The sequence below is a fragment of the Garra rufa genome, chromosome 25, assembly GCF_049309525.1.
Source record: "Garra rufa chromosome 25, GarRuf1.0, whole genome shotgun sequence".
In the NCBI taxonomy this organism is placed as follows: Eukaryota; Metazoa; Chordata; class Actinopteri; order Cypriniformes; family Cyprinidae; genus Garra; species Garra rufa.
The window spans coordinates 36,846,806-36,869,281 of record NC_133385.1 but is presented as its reverse complement, the minus strand read 5'-3'; the positions used below and the strand labels follow the sequence as shown (position 1 = coordinate 36,869,281).

General features: G+C 41.3%; 1 protein-coding gene across 1 annotated transcript in view; it reads left to right on the top strand.

The window, feature by feature from the left end:
• Window positions 1–22,476, top strand: part of gas2a (growth arrest-specific 2a) — a 43,478-nt gene that overhangs the window by 9,371 nt on the left and 11,631 nt on the right. Inside the window, exons 3-6 of the mRNA XM_073831966.1 lie at window positions 17,769–17,910; window positions 20,288–20,351; window positions 20,468–20,672; window positions 20,806–20,913. Of these exons, the coding sequence (XP_073688067.1) occupies window positions 17,769–17,910; window positions 20,288–20,351; window positions 20,468–20,672; window positions 20,806–20,913 (519 nt within the window). The remainder of the gene's footprint in view (window positions 1–17,768; window positions 17,911–20,287; window positions 20,352–20,467; window positions 20,673–20,805; window positions 20,914–22,476) is intronic.

Sequence of the window (22,476 nt, the reverse complement as noted above, 5' to 3'; positions counted from 1 at the left end):
TCAGGGCGCAGTGGTCCCCAGCGAGCATATCTCTCAGTTACCGCCCGACATCGTAGCGGTTCTGAGAGGCTCGCGACCTTCACGAAGGTCCCTCGAGCAGCTAATTGGGGTTTTTCCTGCTGGTTCGCCGCTTCAGGACCCCGAGTTAGCTGTTCCTCTGCCACCAGAGGTCAGCCTCGAGAGGCTGATTCCCTTAGTAGACTTTCTGGCAGCGTGGAAACTTCTGCCCGAATGTTTCTCATTGGGTCCTGCTGACTGTAGAAAAGGGGTACCGTATTCAGTTCGGTGCTCCTCCTCTTCGCTTCAGCTGAGTTTTCCCACACTCCTGGGTCACGAGCAGGCTCTGGTTATGGAACAAGAAGTAAACACTCTCCTGAGGAAGGAGGCCATCGAGGTGGTCCCTCCTCACGAGCGAGAGACCGGGTTCTACAGCCGGTACTTCATTGTTCCCAAGAAGGATGGGGGCCTGAGGCCCATTTTAGATCTACGCTTGCTGAACCATACAGTCATGCGCCTCAAATTTCGTATGCTTACGGTCAGGCAGGTTGTGTCACAAATCAGGTCCGAGGACTGGTTTGTGACGATAGATCTGAAGGATGCCTATTTTCATGTCTCCATCCTTCCCCAACACAGGAAGTTCCTGAGGTTTGCTTTCAGGGGCGAAGCATACCAATATCGGGTTCTTCCTTTCGGCCTCGCACTCTCACCCCGCACTTTCACGAAGTGTGTAGATGCAGCGCTGGCTTCTTTGAGACTCCAGGGCATCCGCATACTCAACTATATCGACGACTGGCTGATATTGGCCCAGTCCGATCAGATGGCGGTTCAACATCGAGATGTTGTTCTGTCACACATGACAGTGCTGGGGTTAAGACTAAACACCAAGAAAAGTGTGCTTTCTCCATTACAGAGAACCACTTATCTCGGTGTGGTGTGGGATTCCTACACAATGCGAGCACGCTTGTTTCCTCCTGCTCGTGTAGAGTCAATCCTCACGGAGGTCGTGAGAGTAAGGGAAGGCCGGTCACTCACTGTGAAGCGGTTTCAGAAACTGCTGGGTCTGATGGCAGCCGCGTAATTCCTTTTGACCTGCTGTACATGAGACCCCTTCAGTGGTGGCACAAAACCAAGGGGTTCTCCCCGAGGGGAAACCCGCTTCGCATGATCAAGGTCACGCGGCGATGCCTTCCTGCCTTAGACATGTGGAGGAAACCTTGGTTTCTGGATTAGGGCCCGGTGTCGCGGTGTCGCCGCATCACGCTTGGGATGGATGCCTCCCTCACTGGCTGGGGAGCGGTCATGAGTGGCCGCTCGGCCCGTGGTCTGTGGAGGGGCCTTCATCTCACCTGGCACATCAATTGCCTGGAGATGTTGGCCGTGTTTCAGGCTCTGAAACACTTTCTTCCAGACCTAAGAAATCGCCATGTGTTGGTGTGCACCGACAACACAGAGGTGGTCTCTTACATCAACCACCAAGGAGGTCTGCGTTCGCGCCCCTTGTACAAGCTGGCGCACCAGATACTTGTGTGGTCCCAGGGGAAACTCCTCTCGCTGAGAGCAGTTCACATCCCTGGGCATCTAAATTTGGGAGCAGACATCCTGTCGAGGCAGGGGCCGAGGCCCGGGGAATGGATGCTTCACCCTACGGTGGTGAAGCAGATTTGGAGAATCTTTGGCCAGGCTCAGGTGGACCTCTTCGCAACTCACAAGAATGCGCAATGTCCCCTCTGGTTCTCTCTGAGTCTTCCAGCTCCCCTGGGGCTGGATGCCATGGTACAGACATGGCCGAGGCTACGTCTGTACGCTTTTCCCCCGATCGCTCTGCTCCCGGGAGTTCTGGCGAGAGAGTGCCGGGACGGGGTCCGACTTCTTTTAGTCGCCCCGTACTGGCCGGGTTGAGTTTGGTTCTCAGACCTGATTTCCCTCCTAGACGGCTTCCTCTGGGAGATTCCTGTCAGGACGGATCTCCTCTCACAGGCAGGAGGCGACATCGTTCACCCCTGCCCGGAGCTTTGGAAACTATGGCCCCTGAGGGGGCACAACTCGTAGCTTCTGGTCTCTCAACTGAGGCTGCTGAGACCATCCTCCAGTCCAGAGCTCCCTCCACGAGGAAACTGTACGCCCTGAAGTGGAGACTCTTCACTTCATGGTGCAGAGACCGCCAGTTTGACCCAGTTAACCCTCTGGGGCCTGAGGGTGTTTTGGGGCCCTGGAGAAGTTTTGACATGCCCTGACATTTGTGCTTTTTTCAGTATGTTAAAAACATATGAATGGTTTAAATCTGATTACATTGTAATCAGCACATATTGGGCTACAATAATATGTAAGCAACATGAATGTACACATTTGTGTTTTTGAGAAAACAACATTTATGCATGCTTAGTGAAAAACTAAATTTTTGAAGTCACTGAAATAAGGTCATGAAACACATTCAGAATATTTGTTCACAAGACTTGAGAATTTGATGTGAGTTTTTTCTACCAAATAATGTGAAAATCATCTAGTTCACTTGTTTCCACAAAACAGTATATAGATTTAAATTTTTGAAGACACTTTTTGTTTAGAATGGCTGTATGCGAGAAGTGTGAATGATCATGAATAATGCTGTGATTTACACCTGAGAAGACAAAGACCTGCATAATGAGCTGCATAATTAGCCATTCAGTCAGATGAAGGAGGAATGTAATTACAAAATATGTTTGTAGCTTATTTTGAATAGATTTATTTATCATGCAAAATAACTTGAGATTCACTTGTGAACTTCTTTAACATCTGAAGTTGGTACAGTAGGAAAACAGTTTGAAGAGACTCAAGTAAATGTCAGCAGGATTCATCTTTTGAGCAGGTTTCAGATCACTAAAAAACAAAAACAAAACTTTAAATTTTATATCTGAGAAACTAATAATAATTGTTTATCGCGTTAAACATCCATTCGAGAACAGTATTACTAATACATATTGTGTAAACATACACTCAGTGTAAATCCTCATATTACATCCTTTTGTTGTAAGATACATTAATAACTAAATAAATAATATGATCTTATAGTCATAAACATAAGCATGCTTTGTGTGTATTATACAATACAAAGAAACTAGGCCATATATTATATATTATATATATATTATAACTATTAAGCTTAAATGTTAACAATATTACATTTATATTGCATCATTCTTTATTGTATAGACTATTAAACGCATCCTGGCATCGTGAGACATTTAGATGCAGTGAAATGAAACGTACTTTATAATGTTTCACTTGCTGTAGTCAGGAATTATAGTTGGCAAAAAGTCTTAACTGGTAAAATGTGTGCACATTCAACTTACTCATGTAAATATCTCCTCTGCTGGATCGCGCCGTGTCTCACATAATGTTTATCTTTCTATCTCTCCTTTGTTTACCGTGATGTGGGCGTCTACTTTTGGCGCAGTGCCCTCACGTGGACGATTTTAATATGAAAAGCGAATAGCTCGTGGGCGTGATCTAATTATAAAATAATGAAGCAGACAGGAGAGACTGGACATCGTGTTGGTTTTATATAGATTACTTTATCACAGAATATTTGTTTTCGATAAAACTTACTTCATTTAAAAGCATACATATCAAGCTTTCTCTAGACATATTGCTCATGTCTCTGTGTTGTGTATTGGCTGAGTTATAGTCTATTTTAATGACGCGTTTCTGAATGAAGATCACGGAGATCAACGCGGCAGGCAGCACACCCTTTTTGTTTTCTTTATTTTTCAAAATCACAATGTTTTTTTATTTTTGTGAGTATATACAAATAGCGGTGCGCTGAGGTTGAGGCCTCCGGTACGCTCTTGCGTCCCCACATGGGACTTGGCTGTGGTGCTAGAGGCTTTGTGTAAGCCTCCCTTTGAACCCTTAGAAGAGATCTCTGATCGCCTTCTCACTGTTAAGACTGCCTTTCTCTTGGCCATCACGTCTCTTAAGAGGGTTGGGGACCTTCAGGCCCTCTCAGTGGCTCCTTCATTTATTGACTTTGCGCCTGGTATGGCCAAAGCCTTTCTGTATCCCAAGGCGGGATACCTTCCTAAGGTCCCCAAGGTTGCACCACGGCCTGTTGTACTGCAGGCCTTTCATCAAGGCAAGGCAAGGCAAGGCAAGTTTATTTATATAGCACATTTCATACACAATGGTAATTCAAAGTGCTGTACATAAAAGGAATTAGAATCATAATAGCACAAAAATCATAAAAATTTTAAATAATAATCACAAGGCAAGGCAAGTTTATTTATATAGCACATTTCATACACAATGGTAATTCAAAGTGCTGTACATAAAAGGAATTAAAATCATAATAGCATAAAAATCATACAAATTTTAAATAATAATCACAAGGCGAGGCAAGTTTATTTATATACATTTATAAGTTTATTTATATATATTTATATCCTCCTCCCTTTCGGGAGCCTGACCAGCAGAAGCTTAATTGTATGTGTCCAGTGTGAGCACTGGACACATACGTCCACAGAACTGCCCTGTGGAGGAAGGCTGACCAACTTTTGGTCTGTTTCGGCCCTCCGAGGAGAGGCCACCCTGCTGCAAAGCCTTCAATAAGCCGATGAATCGTGGATGCCATCTCGGTAGCCTATGAGTCCTCTGATCTCCCCTCACCATTGGGAGTCAAGGCTCACTCTACCCGCTCAGTATCTGCCTCAAAAGCTTTCTTCTCGGGACTTTCCCTCGCTAGGTTCTATGGCCTAGATCTCCGAGCCTCTCCGGGCTCCTTCGTTCTGTCACCCTAATTTAGGGATGCACCGATCCGAATCGGCCGATCATGCTTGCGCGTTTTGTCAGTAAAGCCGGTTCTGTAATCAGTGGTAAGTGCCATCAGGTGCGTGATTTCACGTTGAGCCGTATATACTACACACAGCCGTTGTTTACCGAATGATCGGCTGATTCGGATCGGTGCATCCCTACCCTAATTTTGGGCAGGGACACCCTGAGTATGGCGGCTTGGGCATTCTCGTTCCCAAAGCGTTTCGACGCAGCATAAGTGACCTGTAAGGGAACGTCTCAGGTTATGTATGTAACCCTAGTTCCCTGAAGGGAACGAGACGCTGCGTCTCGAGGCCATACTTCCAGCATCCCTGCAGCGCTTGCTACTTCCAGAAGCTGACGCTGTTTTCTCCGCACGTGCTTTTAAGCTTCCTGGTCGGTGACGTCATCACACCGGTGACGTCCCGCGATTCCATTGGACTGATTGCACACATGATTCAGAGTGTGGTCACGCTGGAGGCGTTCCCAAAACGTTTCGACGCAGTGTCTCGTTCCCTTCAGGGAAGTTATATTTAATAACACTGATTCTTCAAAGTCCTCACCCTAACTAAGGAACCTGCTATTGAATAAAATGGTAGTTCATCTTCACTGAAAGTGGAATGTAAAGTTCAGACAACATGACCTCAACCATGCTGCAGTTATTTGTATTATTTAGATTGCAAAGCCTATTTCTTACAGTAGAAAATTAGATTTCTGACATTAATTGTCTTTATTAATTTATTGATTGTTGAAGGAAATGCATTTGTAAGAATATCTTTAAGAATATCTCTTCTTTAAGAATATAACAGTGTTGCATTGCATGGTATGAATTTAAAAAGTATACTACAAATACATTTATATATTATGTACATAATAAAAATGCCCTGCAATTGTACTTTTAGTATACTAAACTGGTATATTTAAAGTTTGCTAAATTTGAACAACTAATTTTGTAATTAATGCACTTTAATTGTGCAGAAGTAGTGCTGAAGTCCAACTAAAGATATACTAAAGTGGAACTATTGCAAATATACTTTAGGTACACTTTAAATATTTTGCATTTAAAGACTGATATTATTTAAAGATCATACAATCCTCATCAATAGTGACATTAAAACATATTTTAGGCTTAATATTAAGAAATGTGCATTGTGCACAAGTAGTACTCCAAATAAAGTTTAATTGCAACTTTTATATCAGTAAGTCTCAAGCGATATGTCAGTAAATATAGTAACTATAGTATAAAATAAATGCATTACATTTTACTAGGGTAGTTAAAACAAACAAACTAAATCTAGATAAATAGTCAACGTCATTATAAGGCTAGTCATTTAAAGACAAGTTGTTGACTAGTTGACCATCCTGTCCGATTGATATTTTGGAAACTGCTCAGTTTCTCTATATATTAGACTAGTTTCTCAAACTGTAAAGTTCATGCTGAAGCTCCCATTTCAAAAGTAAGTGATGTGATCTGATTTTATGAATGGCATTATAGATATGCAAAGCTACATGAGGTATTGTGACTAAATTAGTTGTGTCATCAACTCAGTTGCAGTTGACAGATATTTCCTAGTCATCTGTAGGGTGATTGCATGTGAACTGAGAATTAGCACATTAGCATAACATTAGCACTCTGTCGTTATTTTTTGCATTCGGCACGTTGCATGTATTTCCACAGCAGTAACATGAATTAAATACTGCAGTGTATTGGTTTCAGATGCTGATATTGAATGCATTTTTAGTTTCTCTCTCACACAAAGACTTTTGTCTGGATTCAGGGCCGCTTGCCATTCCCTGCCAAACCTCGGCATTGTGGGCCGATGAACTTTGAAAAATCACTGAGCTTTCTCATTTTAACAGAGCAGTCTAATGAAAGCTGTGACTTGTTAAGTGTTCAAAAACTCCTCCAGATGGGAAAACCATTAAGATCAGGAGATTTTTTCGATGGTAAATTAAGAAAATATTTCTGCTTGTCTTGGCCAAGAACCACCTCTTACAGATACTCAGAATGGGGCTTTCTGTTAGTTATGACTCGCTGCCGTTCTAATAGAGTCCCTGAAGGAATTACACAGTGGAATTCATGGCCGGTAATTTTCGCGATTGGCACATCAAAGCAATTATGATATGTAGACCTGCACGGTACTGTATGCACTGAATATTGCCTACAAATTAGTCAGAGTGGGGTAAAATGAGCCACACTACTATGCTGTGCATGTAATGTGACCACGTATTTGGACGCTGTAGAATAAACATGCCTTTGATTGAGACATGTACTTTAATAAAATAAAAAAATAAAAACAACTTTAAACAATTAAACATGCCCTTAAAGGGATAGTTCACCCAAAAATGAAAATTTGATGTTTATCTGGATGGGCACAACACCTTTGAAAGTAAAAAAAAAAAAAACATGCACAGACAAATCCAAATTACACCCTGCAGCTCGTGACGATACATTGATGTCCTAAGTGCCCAGTTTTCGTGAGAAACTGAACAGTATTTATATAATTTTTTACCTTTGATATACAGCCATGTCCAACAACTGTCCCGAGCGCATGCTCAGCATCCGGCTCGTTACATGTGTAACTGGCATACTATACGCAAATGGCGGAAGCGTTCTGTCGCATGTGTACGACACTCATTGTTTACACAGTGCACAGAGATTGTGGGTATAGCGGCTATTCAAAAGGGTAATTACTTGCGCTTATCCTGATTGTTCAAACCGATTTAAAGCTAAAAGATTAGGTTTACTTGCGCGAACTCATCCGGGTCTGTTGACTTTTCACTGATTTCCCCTTCCGGCGTTTGCGTATACTACGCCAGAGTGCGTACACAGGTAACATGCCGAATGCTGAGCTGAGTTGGACATTACTTATATATCAAAGGTAAAAAAATGATATAAATACTGTTCAATTTCTTGCAAAAACCGATCGTTTCGTATCTTAGGACATCAATGTATGGTCACGAGTCGCAGGGTGTAATTTGGATTTGTCTGTGCATGTTTTTGTTTACTTTTAAAGGTCTGGTGCCCATCCACTCCCATTATTCGGCTGGCAGACTGAACTGGTTTTCGTTAAAAAACTTCATTTGTGTTCTGCTGAGGAAACAAAGTCACCTACATCTTGGATGCCCTGGGGGTAAGCAGATAAACATCAAATTTTCATTTTTGGGTGAACTATCCCTTTAAATAGTGCTGGTGATTGTGGTGATAGAGGACAGGTGACTGTGAATAGAACCTAGTACCCCACTCCGCAGTCTGTTCCTGAGGGCCAAGCATCCTGACGTTGAGGTGGCTGACCTCTGCTGTGTGGTGCAGGACCAAGATCAGGATGTTTCTCGTGAAAAGAGGTAAGTAGTTCAGGGTCGAGGATGTCATTTTTGGGCACCAAGGATCTTTCCTTTGGGCCATATCCTTCCCAGTCCTCCAAAAATTCTCCAAAAGACCATCTCAGCGCCGGGAGTCCAGGATGTCTTGAACCATGTACACACCTTCATGGACCTCAGTTGGTAGCAGAGGGGAGTCGTCAATGGTACAAGGCTCTGTGGAGGAAGAAGAAACAGGTAAGTGAGAAGATTTTCAATGGGGCCATAGAAGAATTAATGAATTCTGTAGTGCCGGGGCAACTTCAACTTAAAGGTTACAGGGTTAATCTGTCTCTTGATCTCAAAGGGGCCATTGAATCAGGGACTAAACAGATGTCCTTTGTTAAGGATAAACTCACAGTGGTCTGTAAGAAACCCTTTCAATCTCTGGAAATTAATTGTGGACCATAGTTGGAGACTTCCAGAAAGCCAAAGTAACAGAAAATGTTGTTGAATAACAGCTCTGTCTTCATTGCGGTGGGAAGACATTTAAAAGGGAAGAGACAACAGGATTTGGAGAACCAATCCACAACTATTAAAATGCAGGTATTACCATTTGAGATGGGACGTCAGTAATGAAATCAATGCCCAAATGAGACTAAGGACAGTTTGGAATGGGCCGAGAAACTTAGATTAGATTGAGACGTTAAGATCTAGGAACATACTGAAAACCATGAGTGCAGCCTGCAGAGGATTTTCGGAGGCACTCAGCTTGGGTTCATTTCTTTTCACTGGATTGGGCTTGCAATCACACTTGGAGGGAACATAGTTTCAGGATCTTCAGGAGAGTGGATTCTTGAAAAGGCATTTGCCTTTACATTCTTGGCACCTGGACTATTTGAAGTAAAGAAGCACACCCAGTGGGCCTGGCGAGGATTGAGATGGCTGGCTTCTCTGAGGTATTGCATATCCTTATGATCGGTTAACAAAGTAAAAGAGTGATGAGTCTCCTTGAGCCAGTACCTCCATTCCTCAAGGGTGAACTTGATGGCAAGTACCTCTTTAATTCCAGATGTAATTTCTCTTCACTGGGGTTAACCTTCGGGAGAAGGCGGCAGATGGATGGAGTTTTGACAGCATCCCCTGCTCTCTCAGCAGCATCCTTTAACAGTGAAGGGTTTGTCAGAGTCAGGATGGGCTAGGAGCAGTGCTGTGCAAAAGGCCTGCTTCAGCTTCTCAAATGCCTCTGTAGCTGCAGGAGACCAGGACAGAGACAGAGGCTCACCACAGAGCAAGGAGGTTAGTAGACTGGTGATTGAATGGAATTTAGAAGTTGTAGAGTTTTTATTTGAAGTGTTGGAGTTATTATTGTGGTGGGGATATCCTATCGTCCATGGATGTGCCAACAAATTGGATTTTAAACTGATGAAACTGCCATTTCTCCACCTTGAGGTACAGATGGAACTCTCATAATCTTTGCAGGACCTCCGCAATATGGTGGCAATGTTTGGCCATGCCTCAGGAGTACACTAGGATATTGTCGATGTAGACAATGATGAACCAATTAAGGTACTCCTAGAGAACCTCCCAGAGAATGTCCTAGAAGACTGAAGGGGTGTTCACAAAGCCATACAGAATAACACAGTACTCAAAATGGCCAGTAGATTTCACAAAGCGGTCTTCCTTTCATCTCCTTCACGAATTCTAATAACATTGTCACTGTGGAGGTTCATCTTGGTGAAGACTTTTGTTGTTCTAGGGCTGCAGGGACGAGAGTAAGGGGATATCGGAATTTGACAGTGATTTTTTCTAGAGCACAGTAATCGATGCAGGGCCACAAGACTCCTTAATTTTGGCCACAAAAAAGAAGCTGGAAGCAGCAGGGAATGTGGGTGGTCTCTCATGTTCGAAGAATCTCTCAAGACCGATGTTTCATCGTGTGCAGCCAGAGTTGTTGTGTCAATCCTTGACGAAATGTCATGAGGAGCGATCGCTCATTTCATCCACTCGCTGCTGCCAATGTACGGAACTTTAATGCTCAGTGACAGACATTTTACCTTGGCACAGATGATATAACCAATCACTAACAGATGAGTCGCCAAGAGGTCTGCCAAATACTTTGCGGAAATGGGCAACAAAGCTGTCCAGGGACTGTGTGACGGGTCCCGATTGCTGTCAGATTGTCCTGGCCCACCGCAGTGCCATTCCAGTCAACAAAGAGATGATAAAGGAGGTTTTTCACTCTCTTTGTGGCTGCATCTTGAGGGCCAGCAAGCATTGAAGCAGAAATTTGCTGCACTCATCCACCGAACCAGAGTAAGGATATGTAATTATCCTTATATATAGGCGAACACAAGGAAAGCTAGAGACTAGAACAGATATCATTGGAGACGAGGAGATAATCACAGGTAAGGATTCCAGGTAAGTAGTTGCACAATTTAAGGAGTAGTCCTAGTCATAGACCAGACAGTGACTGTGTGCTTGGTGCAAACTTAAAAAGTGCTGGTGATGAGTGTGGTGAGGATTGAGGACAGATGACAGTGATTACAACTCCGGGGAATGTGCTTGCTATAAGGGAGAGCCGGTGAAGCCTGGTGAATCTGTGAATTCGTTAAAGTGCCAACTCACTCGTGTAATAGTGCAGTTTGTCACAATAAGCATCTAAAACATTAATGTATGAGTTCATTTACATTGCATGTTAAATTCAATCAATATTTTTAATTCCATTTTCATGTAAAAATGTCTTAACTATGCACAAATGTTGCAGACCACCCCGTGATAGTATACTATTTCAAACTGTGTGTGTGTAAGAATGTCTGCTCTACTGTGTGTAAAATAACTACATATGTTGGCTGACATACTTCACTGAGGAGGTTGCTTTATGTCATGGCCTGTTTCATGCTAATCCAGGGTTCCTGTCACAGAGTTTGCTTCTGGGAAACATAACCAGTTGGTCTCTTAGGAAAGAGATTGAATTTCAAGGCTGTTTAATTTCAGTCAATATTTTACAATCATTTAAGCACAGATCCATTCAAAACACCAATCTTGTGAATCACCAGTGTGTTTGACTCAAGCAGAACCTCACCATTACTATTTCCCATGATATCTATAAATGCCTTAAAAAGTAGAGACTGTATATATAGAGCTTAACATCATAGACACATTGAAGTGGGCTCTCTTGCCTCGGACCAATGAGTAACCACTGAACACCCTAGCAACCACCTAGCAATGTTTTAAAAACTAGTCAGAACAACTTTATACCCACAACATTGTGATGGCTCATGAATACACAAGTCACTTCTTCATAAAATGCATAAATCTAATTTATGTTAGTGTTGGGAGATCCAGCTCTTTTAAACAAACTATTTGACTGTTTATTGTACTGAATTAATGCAAGAAAAGCCCCCATATTTCCTATTTTTTATAGCTAAATAGTAGGTTAAATATTACTGCTATTACTATTTTTAGTTATGTAAATTAGGCTGTTGTAAGCTAACTTTATTGACTACATTTGTTACCTCAGAGTTAACTGTACAGTGTGAAACAATGATTACATTGACCCAAGGATTTAACTTATACTGGTTCAAAATTTCCAAAGTGAGAAGCCCTTTTTTGGTTTGTATGTATCTATATAAATCAAAAGAATATAGCGTTATATTGAGGTTTTAAGTTATACTGTAAGATATTAAAGGTTGCCACTGTTTTTATATGTGTAAAGGCGTCAGAGCACTGCTGCATGCTGGTTTGCAGGTTTGGCTGATCCCTATATGTGTATGTGTGAAAACAGCACAGATGTGAGGAATATTTGAGGTTGTTACTCCTCAGGGATAGAAAGAGTGAGAGACTTGAACAGCAGTCCATTGATCACACAGTGAAGAGGCAACAGAGACGCAAGATCAAACACATCTACTACCCTCTGAGAGAAAGACGTGTGTATTAAAGGATAGTCGACCATTAAATAAATTAATAAAAAATTCCCATCATTATTATTTACCAACCCTATGCCATAGATTTATATGACTTCCTTTCTTCAGATGAACATAAAGATTAAAAAAAGAAATCATGCCAAAGAAGCAATCATGTCAGTCCATATACAATGCAAGTGAATGAGCGCCCAAATGTTGACATTCCTAAAAGTGCATACAGCCATCATACCAGTAATCCATACAACCACAGTGGACGAATCAGTGTCTTCTGAAGCCAAATAAGCTCGTAAGTGTGTGATGAAGCTCATGTTAAAAAATGACAGGCCTTCACACTTACAGCATTTTCATGTTGAATCTTCTCATAATTCAATTTGGATCCCACAATTTCAAAATCACTAGCAGCACATCTGTTTTTCAGCATCTGAATAACTGCTAAAATCATTTATTAGGAAATTAAATAGGGTAATTTATGGTGTTGTAAATATTAGTTTTTAAAGGGGTCCTATTATGCTTTTTCACTTTTTGGACTTTAACCAGTGTGTGGTGTGTATGTTTGGGTCAGTAAAAGCCTCCTTTAGCTATCCGATGTGTTTTTGTAAAAAAAATATCCATATTTAAAACGTAAGAATCACTTTAATCTAGTTTGCTGCTTTGGTAAGGGGCGTGACAGGATTGAACGCGTCTAAGCTGTTCGCCAATAGCAAAGCAGTGGGACTGCTAACCAATCACAATACATTTGGTTTTTCGGAAGGTGGAACCCGGAACTAATCAAGCCATTTCTGCCAGCCTGGGGAGAAAGCCATTGTAATAATGTAAATTATGTGAAAAATTATGTGTTTTTCGAACCACCAAGCATGAGAGCATGTTTTAGTGCACCCAAAAAAATTTAATAAAGACATTGTAAAAGAGCATAATAGGACCCCTTTAACTTAATCTTAATTTCTAAACATGGGGCACATCTAGAAATGTTATATATTATATTATTTTATATTAGCTGCTTTTGTTTTTATTGTAGTTCTTCTCGTCATTCCAGTGATCAAACTTTACTTCACAGGAGGAACTAATACTTTGATAACTGGTCATTGGGGAAGCTTGAGAATGTTCTGGAAAAAGCGAGAGAAAACAATCCTTTCCAGCAACTAGTACGTTCTTCCAGCATGACCTCATCTAACCTTTCTGTGTCCTGTATGAAAATACACACAGGGTAAATCTCCCACTGAGATTCATACATGTGTTATTTGACCGCCGCCAGCTCCTTATGCTTGCACTTATCTGTTACGTTCATTCATATTGATTATTGATTAGAGAAAGGGGGATTGTGTTTGTGAAAGCATATGTGATAATAGAAACTTGGAAAACAATATGGACCCCTGTGGGGAAAGGATTGAGATGGATGGTAAGATTACATACTTCTCAGGTTAGTGGATGAAGAGAGGCTGAAGAGACATGAAAAGAGACCGTGACGAGAAAGGAAAACTGTACTGAATTGTAGGGAGAACTGAGTGAGAAAGGAAATGGAGGGGGAGAGATGGAGAAGGGGATTTCTAAAACTTCTCTAAAACCCCCAAATCCATGGCCAGTAACATTCTGTTCTGATTTATTTGGTCAGTTTCAACCAAAAAAAAAAAAAAAACCCTATTACCCTGTCAGAGATGTGGTTTTATCTTCACATGTGAATAGATTCTCTGATTTTCTGTGCATTAATGCTAAACAAGACTGGAGCTCTGCTTCGAGACCTAGTGAGCTGCCTGGACAGTATTTTGAAGAAGCAGTTTGGAGAATTTCTGAGTAGATTTGCCCAAAAAATAATACGGGTGTTATGTTATGGATTGTCAGTTGTGGCTAGTTTTACCATAAGTGATTGCCAGTGGTAACACAACTGTCCATTGTTACGAGCTCCAGTCTTGTTTATGTAGGCGGGCATGCTAACAAGGATGCTAAAGACTGCAGCTTCTAGTGTCAGTTGCTAATGTGCCTCTTGAGATCAGGAGAGTGAGGTTTACTCACAGTTGGCCTCCGTTTCACTCACCTGCACCAACGTAAACCCTCCAATTCTACTCACTGCACTTATAGGATTTGAAGCGGCATTTCCAACATGGGAGGCGGGCGTGCTAATAAGGACATTAAAGACTGTAGCCTCTAGCGTCAGTCACTAATGTGCCTCTTGAGATCAGGGGAGTGAGGTTTACTCACAGCTGGTCTCCGTTAAACTCCCCCCCTAAATCTCACTCCCATCCGGGTCACTGCACCAGTGTAATAACTCCGGTTCTATTCGCCACTCTTGCAGGATTTGAACCGGCATTTCCAGCATTGGAGGTGGGCACACTCACAAGGATGCTAAAAACCACAGGGTCTAACGTCAGTGGCTAATGTGCCTCTTGAGATCATGGTACTGAGGTTTACCCAGACAGCTGGCCTCTGTTACACTTAGCTAACTGCCTTCCAGGTCATGGCACCAAAACAACCCCTCCAATTCTACAGGATTTAAACTGGCATTTCCAACACGGGAGGCAGGTGCACTAATAAGGACGTTAAAGACCGCAGTCTCTAGCGTCAGTTGGTAATGTGCCTCTTGAGATCAGGGGAGTAAGGTTTACTAACAGTTGGCCTCCGTTTCACTCACCTCCCTAAACCTCACTTCCATCCAGGTCACGGCACCAACATAACCCCCTCCAATTCTACAGAATGTGAACTGCCATTTCTAACATGGGAGGTGGGTGCACTAATAAGGATGCTAAAGACCCCAGCCTCTAGCGTCAGTCGCTAATGTGCCTCTTGAAATCAGGGGAGTAAGGTTTACTCACAGTTGGCCTCCGTTTCACTCACCTCCCTAAACCTCACTTCCATCCAGGTCACGGCACCAATTTAACCCCTCCAATTGTACCCACTGCCCTTACAGGATTCGAACTGGCATTTCCAACATGGGAGGTGGACACGTTAATAAGGAAACTAAAGACTGCAGCCTCTAGTGTCAGTCGCTAATGTGTAGTTGGCCTCTGTTTCACCCAACTACTTAAACCTCACTTCCATCCAGGTCACAGCACCAACATAACCCCCTCCAATTCTACAGAATGTGAACTGCCATTTCTAATATGGGAGGTGGGCAGGCACGTGCACAGGTAGGGCTCAACATGTGCAGAGCACATGCCCTTTTTGTAATTACACTCGGAAGTGCCCTTTTTTGGGGGGAGTTTTTTTTTTTATATATATAAATCAATGCTATTGGTAACCCTTTACGTCTGTTTGCCTTTTTTAACAAATATTTAACCAATTAAAGGCATTTAAAAGCGCATCTCTTATAACCGCTCAAAATGTCAGTCAAACTTCACAACTCCGCCCCCTGAGCGCCGCAAACTTACATTTCAGCACATCAGTCAGAGTCATGAGCAGAAGCAGATGAACGTCTTTGTCTTGTAATGGTAAAATATTTGAATAAATATTAAAAAATGAAAATGAATAAATAAAAAATGAAATAAACACTATGTCTATAAAGGTTCATATAATGCATCACCACACCTGTGTGATGTTGACATAATGTGATGTCGTCGTTGTAATGAGGGACAAATTGCACACATTCGCTGGTCAAAAACTGCATTTGAATTTGACTAAAAGCAACCGAGTGTTCCTTGTCAGCTAGGTAAAATATATTATAAGAAATTTCTAATTTGATTTTATAGCTATCTGCTGAATGTGCTGATGTAATTACATGATGTAATTTTTTAACATTTCATCATATTATATAGTTCGTAGAGGGGTTGGGGGGGTGCCCTTTTTTCAGTTTCAGCACATGCCCCTCAAAAGGTCTGTGCACGGCCCTGGAGGTGGGTGCACTAATAAGGATGCTAAAGACCCCAGCCTCTAGCGTCAGTCGCTAATGTGCCTCTTGAAATCAGGGGAGTAAGGTTTACTCACAGTTGGCCTCCGTTTCACTCACCTCCCTAAACCTCACTTCCATCCAGGTCACGGCACCAATTTAACCCCTCCAATTGTACCCACTGCCCTTACAGGATTCGAACTGGCATTTCCAACATGGGAGGTGGACACGCTAATAAGGAAACTAAAGACTGCAGCCTCTAGCGTCAGTCACTAATGTGCCTCTTGAGATCAGGGGAGTGAGGTTTACCCACAGTTGACCTCTGTTTCACCCAACTACTTAAACCTCACTTCCATCCGGGTCACGGCACCAAAGTAACCCCCTCTAATTCTACAGGATTCGAACTGGCATTTCTAACATGGGAGGTGGGTGCACTAATAAGGATGCTAAAGACCCCAGCCTCTAGCGTCAGTCGCTAATGTGCCTCTTGAGATCAGGAGAGTGAGTTTTACTCACAGTTGGCCTTGGTTATGCTCACCTTCCTAAATCCGGTAGTGGTAGGCAGGCGTGCTAATAAGGACCCTAAGAAAGACTGCTGCCTGATATGTTAATCGCTAATCTACCTCTTAAGATCATGGGAGTGAGCTTTACCTACACAGTTGTCCTCGGTTATGCTCACCTTCCTAAATCTCACTTCCATCTGGGAAAAATTATTATTTTTAACCCTCATTATTGACCCGCTGTCTAAATGGACCTGTTTTTAAGAGGCTGGTCCTTTAAGTCTTGCCGGTAATTGGCTGTTATGATTGGCTAACACTGTTGCAAATGAAAACTATAATTTCCCTGCCCCCTCACTATTGCATGTGAGTGTTTTGACAACACAGTCAAAATAAAACGGTCATTTCCAGACAAAGTATTATGAAATCATTTACTTATGGTTTGTGATGCAGCTGCTGTTAGATCTAGTACCGCTTCATCTTTCAACAAATGTTTCTTTGTAAATTCTCCATGACACTGTACCTCGTTTTCAAAACAATATACTCCAAACACTCTTCTGACACTATTCAGGATGCCATTAAAATAAACTATCCACTTGTTCCTTAAGCTGGAATCCTTCTGATTTCTGAACGCGTCAAAGACAAGATAGCAGCAGTGATTGTTATTTCTATTTGTTTTTGGCACAACGCAACACTTGCATTCAGCATAATCAATTGTCAAGCCATTAAGCGCCTGAACGCCAGTGGACGGAGCCTATAGTGAGAAGATGTCTATTCGTCGATGCCTTGCTCTGGAGGCAGTGTTTATGCAAACGTTTGTGCCTGGGTGACATCAGGCCATTTATATGTTTCCTGTGCAACAATGTTAGCCAATCATAACAGTGGCCGATTACCGGCAAGACTTAAAGGACCTGCCACCTAAAAAACAGGTAAATTAGCCATTTTTGGAGCTTTAAATAAATGTTTTGTTGATAATGAGGAGGATGTTTTAAGCTATGAAAGCTGCAGGAGACGCTTCACAAAAGTACATTAATCCATATGAATCGAGCTGTTTATTCCAACTGTTCTATAGATAAACAAGCACTTTATATGATGAATGGATTTCATTTATGCTTTTATTCACATACATTTATACTTTTATACACATAAAAAACACACATACATAGAGTTTGTCAAACATGGAAGCTCAAACATGTTTGCTTCACTTGTTTTATGAAGATGAACAGATGTTTTATCTTCTTGGAACAACTTGAAGGTGAGCAAATGATGACAGAATTTTAATTTTTTGATGAACTGTTCCTTAATGTTTTAGGCCTTATAATGTTTTGAGTGTTTATAATTCATCGCCCTTCTCTTCAGGTACATGTCTCTTGCATATAAGACATTTTAAATGCAAATATCTGTCTATAATAACACTGAGTAACACAGGCAAATTCTCTCTTTCAGTCAATCCCCAGCCGCAGGATTCCCTGCCGAGCCAGTGCCGCATCTGGTTCCTTTTTTGCAAGGGACAACACAGCCAACTTCCTGTCATGGTGTCGAGAGGTGGGCGTGGACGACACCTGTCTGTTTGAGTCAGATGGGCTTGGTGAGTCTTTTAAACAAATCCAGCTCTGACACAGCAACAAAGAATTACGAGCGATACGAGCTGTTTTTTATTCACATGTATCCCCCGTTGTTCAGTGAGAGGACTTAAAGCCTGATTTATTGCAACAACTGCAGTTCTGTATTTGTAAATGCAGTGAGAGAGCGTGTTGGACCTGCATCGATTATCAGACACAAAAACTTTACATTTTAAAATTAAATTAATTTAGGCCCTTTAGGAGAGACTGCATTCAAATCAGCTTGAAAAAGGTGAACTATGGTACGGTCAAATGTGGAGCTGAACGTGTGATTTTTAGTGAAATGTAAGTCATTCACTTATTTTCTCAATGCATCGATTAGAAATTGTGATCATGCATTTTTTAAATCGAGAATTGTTTGTTTTCGATTTAAAATGCTTTAAAAACTTTGAATGAATTGCAAGTCTATAAAGTGTAATTCAATATTTTAAAATGTATAAACATTAAATGCATGTGCAAGTTATTGAAGACATACTTTAGTGTGATTATTTGCATAATCCAATTAATGCAGTTAAAAAAAACTGAATTTAATCAAAAATTAAAATCGAATCAAATCGTGTTGTGAATCTGACTGTATGATACTGAATTAGCAAAAATCACATAAAAACAAAAAAACAAAAAGAAAACTCTTAATCTTGAATTCACTTAATTTGCTGTCTACCCAAAGATTCACACCCCTAGTAAAATGTGTGCTCATAAAGTGGTAAAAATATATGACTTATCCCATTTTTTCCAAACTGTTATGAAAAGGTAGTGCACTTTGATAGCAACAAAATCAACATTAAAAGTGACAAAGGCCTGGTTTCACAGACAGGGCTTAGACTAAGCCAGGATTAAGTCATAGTTCAATTAAGAAATCTAAGTAATTTTTATAAATGTGAGTTAGAATAAAACATTATTGGTGTGCATCTTGAAACAAAGGCACAGATATTTTTAGGATCAGTTAGTGCAAGTTTCTTTCAGTTGAAACAGCTCAGACTTGCAGTTTAGTCTGGGACTAGGCTAAAGCCTTGTCTGTGAAACCGGGGGATAATGCATAGGTTTAAATATTTGACATGAAAACAATTGTTTAAAGTTTTTGAGATCAGAAATGTGGTGGAATTAACGTTATGGTGGAAAGGTTTAAAATATTTTAGGAAAAAAGGTAGACATTGATTAAGTTGTTTTGCTGTACATAATTCTCCAGACATATAATGAAACTTGAGAGGCTAGGCTGATTGACTGACATTGGAAAGCGTCAGTTACAGATAGAAAAGTGTGTCTCTGGGTGAAACAAAAAAAAAAAAATTGTTCTTGTGGTATTCTAGGCACAAATTATGATAGTGAAAGAATGTCCTCTTCCTCCTGTGGAAAGCTGTATGATGTGTATGAGGACTAGGCATCTCTCTGTGTTAGATCCAGGTAGAATGTTGCGCAGCTTCTGATTCTTTATGCTTTGCTTTCAACACATGTCCAAGACAGCTGGAGAGAATAACAAGTCTGCACAAACTACAAAAAGAACGAGAGAGAAAGACGGGATCGGTCCATCTAGGGAGTACAGAAGCAACTTACTTTTCTGAATTCAGAAATGTTTTTTTTTCTCTCCCACTGGAGTTACACACAATAGAAAGTGCATATGCTTGTTGTGGTAAAATGTGCTGTATGTAGATGTATTTGTGAGAAACTCAAGCCAGAAAAGCTGTCCTAACATGACTTTCATTTGAATATTCAGAAAATCTGCTCAGAAGCCCATGAGATTTGAAATGCAAACTAGTGTAAGAAGAGATTTATTAAGAGTGTGGTGTGTTGTGCTGTGAATTTGATCTATACACCAAACAAAAGGTTTATAATCAAAATAGCACATCTATAAGGTGTGTAAGTGGTGTATGATTTGGTAAAAGATGGGTTATTCAACCAAATTTTGATTAATTCCCTTTGAAAGAGAAAAAAACTAAATTCTTAATTTATTTTTCTTCCTTTTCCCTCTTTAGAAATAGCTAAATGAAACATGGATGCGTTATGTTCAGGTGGGACGTTCTGAGGTTTGATGTGGAGATGATAGATTTCATGCATGTTGTGTTGTGTTGCCATCACTCAACTCCACTGGATCATGAAGAATGTAGTTTGTATGCTCCACAGTGCCATATTAAAAGCATGTTGTTCAATCACTATTTGCTGAAAACACGCTGAAAATCTCACACTGAGAGAACAGTGAATTACTATTTCATCATCTCTGTGTCACTCTTTGGTCTCTTGTATTCATCATTCAACCACATTGATGTTTTTCAGTAGTTCTTTGGTTAGTACAGTATGCAGCACAAGATGCAGTAGCTGTCTAATGGATTTATTTTTATGTTCTTCTAGTTTTACACAAACAGCCAAGAGAGGTGTGTCTATGTCTGCTGGAGCTGGGAAGAATAGCATCCAGGTAAATTGTATTCACATTCAGTTGCTTTGTTTTAATAGTGAAAAATGTTTTGAATCAGTATTTTGTTGTACATATAAACACAACGTAAAGTGTGAATGGTCACTGTGTTGTGTCAGGTATAAGGTCGAGCCACCTGGACTTATAAAGCTGGAGAAAGAGATCGAGCAGGAAGAGAAGACACCCGAACCTCCACTGTCACCTGTACCTCCCACTTGCAATTCTCAATCTCCATCTGTTTCTCCATCCGTCTCTCCATCCATCTCTCCATTCAACAAGACCAACTCAAGCAAAAAAAGCACCGGCAAGCTACTGGATGAGGCTGTGAGTAACATTTTCTTTCTCACGTATCACTCTTGTTATCGGTAACACTGTATTTTTTTACACTAATAGATGTTTATTTTCTCTATAATGAGAATGTACCGTTTTCTGTCATTTTATGTAATGTGTGTTCCAGGTGAAGCACATTTCTGAAGATCCACCCTGTAAGTGCCCAAATAAGTTCTGCATAGAGCGACAATCACAGGGCCGTTACCGCGTTGGAGAGAAAATGCTTTTCATCAGAGTGAGTATAAAACACACAACAAACCCTATAGTTACGGTAGATGCCATATTTACAACCCAGGCTCATTGGAAATATATAACCCTGCCTACATGTCTGAAAAAAATGTTCCTCTACATACATCTCACATCTTTTCTGACATGGTAAACTTGCTCGATAGCCCACCTGATACAGCATTGCCTTTGCGATGCGGAGCAACTCAGATATAGTCTCGCGTAGCCAGACCTTCAGACTGACGGCTGAAGGTCTGGAATTCATGGCAGCTTTCATTGGCCAGGGCCTGCCCATAAGGCCGTTTGACCGACATGTTAAACAACCAATCACAGTTCGTTTCGTTCAGCGTCACGTTTCGAGACGTGGATATGCCCCCCACAACAACAGACTGGCGTGCAACAAGTCAGTCATTGAAATAACCAGCATTGAAAGATAACGAAGAAGAGGGAGAACAAGCAGTAAGTCAGTAATTTGTTCGCAAACGTCGCAAATGTGTATAACAACAATGGCGTCTGCATAAGCACCTTTTAGCAAAATGCCGAATAAATCAGTCTGCGCTTTGTTTCCCGGCGGACCGAAAAGTCCACTCAGGTCTCCCAGAAATCCGATCAAATTCAACTAATCAGATGACGACTTCGACATTCCTGAAGTGTTTCCAGTTAAGTGCACCATATGCATCAGACGTTTAACCAACGTGGCGTCTGAGGCTGAGACTAACTCGGATATGAATTTGGTGAAACTCAAGTAGTGACAGTCTGCAACAGAGCTCATAGAAGGAAGCTAAAACGGCATTGTGGCTTCAGCAAATCCTTTTTTATCTCACATTTGCTTTTTCTCACACTATCACTTAGGATAGTCTCAGCCACAGAGATCACACCTAGGGACTGTTGGCTGAACATCTGCTGCATACCGCACACAAAATTGGAAACACTTAAGGAGTTTTGAAGTCGTAATTAGATTAGTTGAATTATACAGGATTTCTGGGGGACATGCGTGACGCCAAACCCTTTCATGATAGAAGGCGGCCATCTTGTTTACAACTGTGACAATGAGCGCTTACCTGGATCAACTAAACGCTGGATTTTCAAAAGATTCCAAAAGATAAAAAAATTTAAAGTTTGCTGCACAAAATCTTTAAAATACGCTTAAAGGCCGAGACACACCAAGCCGACTTCAAAGAACTAGCGGCGACAAAAGCCAAGATCAAAAAGTAAGATCACATAACATTAGAACAGTCTTCTGTCTGTGCTGCCTTCATTTACTTGAACATTTTCCTCATTTTCGCTTAAATTCTCAAGCATTGACTAAATTGAGCATCCAATCAGAGTTCCCACTTGTGCAACGGCCCCGACAGCCCGCGACGTGTGGAACACACCAAACATACTACCCACGACAGACGCTCGCCGATGGCCCGACGTTGGCCAACAGCCGACCGAAACACTTGTAAAATCTGCACCACAAAAAATAGCGCCCCTCACGGTCACCTCTAATAAAGTTAGCACACTTTCAAAGGGGTCTTATTATGCTTTTTAACTTTTTGAATTTTAGTCAGTGTATGTTTGGGCAAAACAT